Source organism: Botrytis sinoallii (assembly GCF_014898435.1).
Source record: "Botrytis sinoallii strain Bc 23 chromosome Unknown BSIN_003, whole genome shotgun sequence".
Taxonomy (NCBI): Eukaryota; Fungi; Ascomycota; class Leotiomycetes; order Helotiales; family Sclerotiniaceae; genus Botrytis; species Botrytis sinoallii.
The window spans coordinates 133363-141463 of NW_024066030.1; the positions used below are offsets into that span (position 1 = coordinate 133363).

Consider the following 8101-nt stretch of genomic DNA (forward strand, 5'->3'; position numbering starts at 1 on the left):
CACATTTACCTCATTGCCATTGTGCAAAACCTTCATTTTGTGGCCCGTTTTTGAATCTTTTTCACTTTTTTTCTGCTGGGAACCTTTTCATTTGACTTTCCAGGTTGTTTTTTTGTATGATTTTCATGAGCTATCATACCTAGTACGGGCCCTAGTCATACAGTAGTGATCCAGTGGATGAATATCAATTAAAAGAGTGAATTTAGTAGATCAAAATCAATCCACTTTCAATATTCACCGGACCAGTCATACCGCCGTAATGACTGAAAATTGTGCTTTTTGGCTGAAGTCACATGATCATACCCCACTAACTAGCGTTCAAATTCTATCGCTTAGCCTACCACACACTTGAACTTTTTTTTATAAACCCCGCCATCCTCTCGAAACTCTTCTTCTTCCTTCTTCGTCGCACATACCTGGATTCAAGTAATCATACCTGTGCAGTAAGTTTAAATTCTTTCCATCCGTCCATCTATCGATATCTTCCTCCTCTTCTTCTTCTTCATCAACCTTCTTGAAGATCGATCAACTAATATCATCTTCTTTCAATAGATTCAATTTAAGAAGACAAAACTTCCACAAATAACCAAACACAACCTTAAAAATGGGGTAAGTCTTCCAATCCATCAGAGTTTTCCATCAGGATTATCTCTCAACCTCGATCTATATCCTCTTGAACTCTTTGCTGATACGTTTCTTCTTTGCAGAAAGGAAAAGACACATATCAACGTCGTTGTCATCGGACACGTCGACTCCGGAAAGTCCACCACCACCGGTAAGGAACCCCGAGTGCAGATCTGCCAACTCGATTTATGTATTCTTTGCGAACAACAACTTACATTACATACAGGTCACTTGATCTACAAGTGCGGAGGAATTGACAAGCGTACCATCGAGAAGTTCGAGAAGGTGAGCATTTTTCTTTTCTTTCTACACATCCTTTGTTCGTGTACAGGTTGGGTGCTCAATGCCCCAACCTTATCGCACTGTGCCCCTCGGTGGGGTAAAGATTTTTTTCTTGTACCACTTGCAGAATTTTATTCGTGCGCTCGGACTTTTTTGTTTGGCACAATGAAATTATCTGCGAGTTCCGACACAGTGTGGCACGTCAACCAAATTATGTCATCTCTGGATCACATCAACGTCTACCAAATTCTTCCAACAGTAACTGACAATCATCACAGGAAGCTGCCGAACTCGGAAAGGGTTCCTTCAAGTACGCATGGGTTTTGGACAAGCTCAAGGCTGAGCGTGAACGTGGTATCACCATCGACATTGCTCTCTGGAAGTTCGAGACTCCAAAGTACTATGTTACCGTCATTGGTAAGTTGTCCTGCTGCTTCGCCCTCTGTCTTTCGATTTTCTAACATCATTTCCAGATGCCCCTGGTCATCGTGATTTCATCAAGAACATGATTACTGGTACTTCCCAAGCTGATTGCGCTGTTCTCATCATTGCCGCTGGTACTGGTGAGTTCGAGGCTGGTATCTCCAAGGATGGCCAAACTCGTGAGCACGCTCTTCTTGCCTACACTCTTGGTGTTAAGCAACTCATTGTTGCCATCAACAAGATGGACACCACCAAGTGGTCTGAGGATCGTTACCAAGAAATTATCAAGGAGACCTCCAACTTCATCAAGAAGGTCGGATACAACCCAAAGACCGTTCCTTTCGTTCCTATCTCGGTTTTCAACGGTGACAACATGATCGACAACTCCACCAACTGCCCATGGTACAAGGGTTGGGAGAAGGAAGCCAAGGGAGGAGCCAAGTCCACCGGAAAGACTCTCCTCGAGGCCATCGATGCTATCGACCCACCTTCCCGCCCAACTGACAAGCCCCTCCGTCTCCCACTCCAAGATGTTTACAAGATTGGTGGTATTGGAACGGTGCCAGTCGGTCGTGTTGAGACCGGTATCATCAAGGCCGGTATGGTCGTTACCTTCGCCCCAGCTGGTGTCACCACTGAAGTCAAGTCCGTCGAGATGCACCACGAACAACTCGTTGAGGGTGTTCCAGGTGACAACGTCGGTTTCAACGTCAAGAACGTTTCCGTTAAGGAAATTAGACGTGGTAACGTTGCTGGTGACTCCAAGCAAGACCCACCTAAGGGTGCTGAGTCCTTCAACGCTCAAGTCATTGTTCTTAACCACCCTGGTCAAGTCGGTGCCGGTTACGCTCCAGTCTTGGATTGCCACACTGCCCACATTGCTTGCAAGTTCTCTGAGCTCCTCCAAAAGATTGATCGTCGTACCGGTAAATCTATTGAAGACTCTCCAAAATTCATCAAGTCTGGTGATGCTGCTATCGTCAAGATGGTTCCATCCAAGCCTATGTGTGTTGAGGCCTTCACTGAGTACCCACCTCTCGGACGTTTCGCTGTCCGTGACATGAGACAAACAGTTGCTGTCGGAGTTATTAAGTAATTTTTCCCTTTCTTTATTCCCCCTCTCATCTCGTCGTCACTGTTGCTAACAAATTTCTTCTAGGTCCGTTGAGAAGCAAGAAAAGGCTGGCAAGGTCACCAAGGCCGCCGTCAAGGCTGGTGCCAAGAAATAAATGCAATAATGGAATGAAACAAAATTTCTCCATATTTGCTTTGTTTCGGGTTCACGATGATTTATGGCTAGGATGCAAAACACCATTTCCTTTTACCTCCTCGGTTTACGATAAGATGATTGGGTTTGGGTTTACGCGTAATGGTTTAGCTCTTCCGCGTTCTGGTATCTTACATAGAACATAGTCGTCTAGAATGCACTTCAAAGTAATTTGTTTCCGTCCCGTATAATGTGTGATGTAATGTTCATGTTGATGTGACTGACTTTCTCACTTGCAACCCTCCATATCAACAGTAACGACCAGATGAAGAGAGAGGCAATAAAGAAAGGGAAAAAATTACTTAATAACTCCGACAGTAATGTTTTTCTCTGGTTGCAGGCGACCAGCGTGGCAATGCACCATGTCTTTCAGTCTTGTCTCGAATTTTGTCAATGAAACGTTGGAGCTACCTTGCCCATTTAGTAGTTTCCTGGGCTCCATTGAATCAGCACATTGCTGATGTGTTTACTTCACCTCCGGCCAGTAGATGTTTGTACTGTTATATCATGAGGGTAGGACCATAGGGCGACAAAATTCAAGCAATCTTCGAATGAAAGAAACTCATCTAGTTTTCTTGATGGTGTAGTCTTGCCAATCGACTTCGATCCAAACCATAGTAACATGTTCTCGAGAGGATAATCTCAACGATGTAAATATGTGTATTGTGGTGAATTTGAATAGTGAGGTGGTGAGATGGTGTCGAATTTTATTCGCGGGGTTGATCTTCGCTTGTATCATGGAGGGGAAGCTATAGAGTCGAAGAGTAGAGTCAAAGTTCTGGTGATGATCTCGCTGGGCAAGGTATCTGTAATTCTGATTTTTAACTTTCTTTCGGATTTAGGTTTTCTTTTTGTGGTGTTCTGAATTTTTTCGGGCAATTTCTGAAGTTGGAGATCTGCTGGGCGAGGTTATTTTTCCTTAGCGATAATTTGGGGCTTGCTGTTCATAATGACGTTTTCTTTTTGTGCTGCACACAATCTTTACAGCATATCTCTCAAGTTGGAGAGCTGGTAATAACCTCGCTAGGCGAGGGAGGTCATTTGTATTGTTAGCGACAATTTGGGATGGGATTTGGTGGGCTTGTTGGAGTTGCTGGTGGGTGCTTTGTTATCTGTTGGTGTTGGTGCTGGTGCTGGTTTGGATTTGGGGGTGTGGGAAGGGAGTGTGGGAAGGGAGTGTGGGAAGGGAGTGTGGGAAGGGAGTGTGGGAGGGGAGTATGGAAGTGTGTAGGTTGGTGGTGCGATGGATGTTGTGAGTGGATGGTTGGAGGGGCTTCTGTGGTTCTATTTGAATCTATGGGGGGTTGATTTGAAGCGTGGAACGAGGTGCATGACTTGAGGGGTTTTGGAGAGGACATGAAGGAGTGTGAAGGAGAATTATTGAGGGGGTTGATTTGATTTGGAGGGTGGATGGTGGAGCGTGGAGCGTGGAGCGTGGAGCCTGGAGTGGAGGTGTATAGTTTACACTCTAGAGGTGAAATTTTATTCGATTGAGGTTTGAGGTTTGATGATCAATGTTTTGTATTTATGGAGGTCTTGGTAACTAGTATTATCTTGCACGATTTTGGATTATATGCAGCGGGGTAGCGCATATCCGTAAAGTTCTCTTTCGTTCACTACTACATACTTCCTGTCTTTAATAGTATACCACATCTTAGCTACCAGTCAATTTGGATTAAGTCTGGCTGGCTGTCTTGAGGGGAATTGAAGTTAAATCATGGCATGGTCAAAACGGGTTTCTAACATGCATAAGTATAATGTGAAGAATCTATCGTGCTTGGATCAGATATCTTGTGGGTGAGCTGGCTGGCGCCCGTTCTGTTTTAGAGACCTTGTGCCTGAAGTGGGAGTGAGAATGGGAGTGTAAGTATAGAGGGAACCTTTTCGTGGCTCTCTTCCGGGGTGTCCCAAAGTCCGAACTGCAGTCCCACAATGAAGATTATCGAATCCCCCAAAATCAATTAGAACATTCAAACTATTTGAGATGTTGAATTTGATTGGATCATTGAATCATATTCAAACCTCCAATCACTCTTAGATATTCAAAATCTCATATTATTGGACTGCAGTTCGGACTATGGCTACCCTGCTCCCCTTCCCCACCCCTTTCATTTAAGGCTTTCTCATTGTTTCAATTGGTTTCATACAATCACTCCACTCTTATACTCTTATAACTACTATATACTTTGATTCACCAGTGGATGTATGAAATGATAGGACAATCCTCAGTTCTCGAAATTTTTAATAAATTAATCTTTAATTGGTTTATATCATCATCCTTTCTTTCATTATCAACCCTCGATAGCCCTAGGGAGACGAAACCCCTTACGATTTCCCCAGATAATTCCTCACGACCTCATTCTCTCAACCTGTTCCACAGCCTCCGCATCACCTCTTTTCTTTTCTTTTTTGCGTCGCGAACTCTCCTCTTCCTGTTCGCTTCCAATTTCCACGCAGGGTCAGTTGCTCTCTTTTCTCTACGCAGCTGATTTTGGTGTTCCTTGACTCCAGGTTTCGCGTTTCGCGTCTCGCATCTTTCGTTTGTCCTTTTCTTCCTGTTTTTTCTCCTCAGGCCATTGTCCCTTAAGTTTCTTGCGTCTAGCCACGTGTCCTTTTTTAGCCTCGTCTGCATTGAAAGTCTCGCGGTACCGTCTAGTATTGTTGACGAGTCTGAGTTGTCTCATCTCTGAGGAAGTAGCGATTCGGAGACCATCTGTCAAAGACTATATAGCAGTCAGCATCCAAACAATCTGCCGATTTTATAGATGAAATCGTGGACTTCTTACTAGATGTTTTGGATTGAGAGATTGTTGATGTGGTAGATTCAGATGTCGAGCTGGTATGTTTTCTGATGGAGGTGCTTGAAAGAGAACTCTTCGATGTAACTATCGACTTTGGTGGATGTTGGAGTTTCAATCCGAGTACCCTTGACGAAGAAATCCTTAATGCTGACCTGTCTCATGTTGAATTTGAACTCCGATGATGATTGAACGATGATTTCAAGATGGTAGAAGCATCTTCGTCCTCATATCTGAGAAGAAATCGTATATTTACATGTTGATTTCTAGGGGAGGAAGGTACAAAGTTGAGGAAAAGCACTTCGAGGAAGCTGCATCTTCCCCCCCTTTAATTGAACCATTCCTCCGTCTTGGGGTTATGTTATCAAATGTACAAATCAATTGTAACCTTAAGGACTCTCAAATATTCATTTGATTGCTTCGAGTTTTAATCAAAAACATATATAACCCCCTCGACGGAGGAATGATTCAAAACCATAGCATTTTAAATCATTCGAGAACATTAGTTAATAGGTAAACTTGCCTCACAAGGTCACATAAAAGTTCAAAAACATCACCAATAGTGAGCATAAAATGGAGAAACAAAGTTAAATTCATTGAATTGAACGATTTTGCTCGCGTTGCGATGCGAAAAATCAAAGTATTAAAAAGCATCAACTATCCCTTCCTTCACCCGCTCGCTTTTATCTTTCCTCCACCATGGCATTGAATATTAAATTGGTCTCTTATCCTTTTGATGCATCTACTCCAACATTGAGTTTCTGTTGATTACTACTTCCTAGGTTCCTTTGTCTTTGACTCGTGATCTTTTGGTGTGACAGGTGGTAAGGGCCAAGCTACTTTAGATTGGGTTCAAACTGCCCATGAGTGACTTGTGGACTGGATTGTGCTGGTTCTCCAGAATGTAGCTCAAAATTGGCTCAAACGCTTCCTTTGAATCAATCTCGTCGGTAACCAGTTGGGTTAATATGCTCGACACGATTCCATTAATCTTCTTAAACTCTTCAGCGTCAGGAAAGCGACGAGCCATCTCTACGAGTGCTTTTGGTATCGCACTAGACCATTTGGAGACGGCCAAGTTACCAACTTCGACAGCGTCCTGTGCGTTGAGAGATAATAATATACCAACACCGAAAGCGTCAACCAAAATTGATAATTTCTTTCCGTGCGCTTTGAATAATTGGAATTTCTTCACCAATTGATCCTGTTCACATAATTAGCAAATTATTTTGAAATTGGGGTAACCTTGCAAGGCAAGAAGTACTTACTTTTTTAGCATCAGGTAAAATCTTCCATGTATCTTCACCAGCTACGTTTATGACAAAACGAAGATATGCCGATCCTTTAGCAATGTTTTTTTGTAACTACCATCCTTTCCTTTGCGACTGGCTACTGGATGATCTTCGTTTTGGAAATATTTCTCTGCTCCAAGATGAATGAAATAGTATGCTAAGAGTTGCCTTGTTAGAGTCATCTCGGCCTCTCCTTTGGCCAAAAGACCAAGGATTACAGGAAGCTTTGATCCATTTGGCTTAATCGTTAATGGACGATGAGCTTGAATTTTTCGAACTATGATTGGCACAAGTGCGGAAATTCGAAAAGATTTCATCTTGTTGGTCAAGTACGCAGTTCCAGCCTTTGTAGCAGATTCCGTAATTGCACTTCCAGACCATGATAGAAGAATAAGCAATCTTGCAACTACCGTGTCTTCGTAGTCATATTGATTTAATCTGAAAGATGAGATTTCCTTGATAATCTCTTCTTTTGTGTCCGGAATAGCAAGCGACCACTTTGTGACATCTGCCTTAGGCTTGCGAGGTTGGAGTTGGAGAGGTTCTTCGGAATGTTCCTTCAAATTTTCATTTATTTCATGGGTCTCACGTATGAGATTATCCATTTTCTCCAACAAATCCTCCTCGGGCAAATCTTGAAAGGTATCGTCATTTTCGGCTTGCATGAGGAGTTCCTTCACAAAGGCATCAACATCTCCTTGGTAGCCAAATCTTTGCACTCGGATACGAAGATAATCTTCTGTCAATTCTGGAATATCTTCATCGGGAACGGAATAAGCATCCGACGATCCGGCACTGTCGATAACGATTTCATCGGATGTGTTGGTACGTTGTTTGGTGGCCATCATCTTGGAATTTCTTCTCTTCTTTGTAGGGGGACTTCCTGATTCAACTTTGGCGACCCATTTTCCATCCTCAAACTTGCCTAAAGCCTTCTTGATTTGTTCTCCTGTTCTCTTTCCAACTTTGCTAAACTTTTTGATGATCTAGAACAATTAGCAGTTATTTTAATAGTCCCAAAAGAAATATATACCTCTTGATCCTGCAACAGTTCGTTCATCTCATCAGGTGTCAACTCCCAGAATTGTTGTTTAATTTTTTTTAAATTCATCGGAATCATCATCACCTGTGCGAGATTTTCTTTTGACAGCTTTAGGAGCAGATCCGGCTTTAGCAGCAGGTTTAGCTGTAGGTGGAAGCTTGGGTGGCATTTTGATATATCGAAGGGAAAGCTTGCTAGGCATGATTAGCTTACTTCAAATTAGATGTTGAAATTAATGATCAGGTAGGTAAGCTTGTCAGGCAAGTTTACATTGAAGTCAATGGGAATAATGAATACAAGGTAGAGGTGAACATACATCGAATGTGTTGAATGTAACCTTGCCAAGGCAAAGGTAGGTATTCTCGGTTGGAGG

The 8101-nt window shown here is 42.8% G+C and overlaps 2 protein-coding genes across 2 annotated transcripts; one reads left to right on the forward strand and one right to left on the reverse strand.

Moving 5' to 3' along the window:
* Positions 1-604: 604 nt before the first annotated feature.
* EAF02_001923 (translation elongation factor EF-1 alpha) lies at positions 605-2558 on the forward strand (the record flags this gene model as incomplete). The annotated part of the gene is made up of 6 exons (XM_038897971.1): positions 605-609; positions 708-775; positions 851-909; positions 1185-1323; positions 1380-2421; positions 2489-2558. 6 exons carry the CDS (start codon positions 605-607, stop codon positions 2556-2558), a joined length of 1383 nt encoding a protein of 460 aa, XP_038761663.1.
* Positions 2559-6235: 3677 nt separating this feature from the next.
* On the reverse strand, positions 6236-7746 carry EAF02_001924 (uncharacterized protein; the record flags this gene model as incomplete). Its single annotated transcript, XM_038897972.1, has 4 exons — positions 6236-6598; positions 6663-6703; positions 6763-7672; positions 7720-7746. 4 exons carry the CDS (start codon positions 7744-7746, stop codon positions 6236-6238), a joined length of 1341 nt encoding a protein of 446 aa, XP_038761664.1.
* Between the last annotated feature and the right edge of the window lie 355 nt (positions 7747-8101).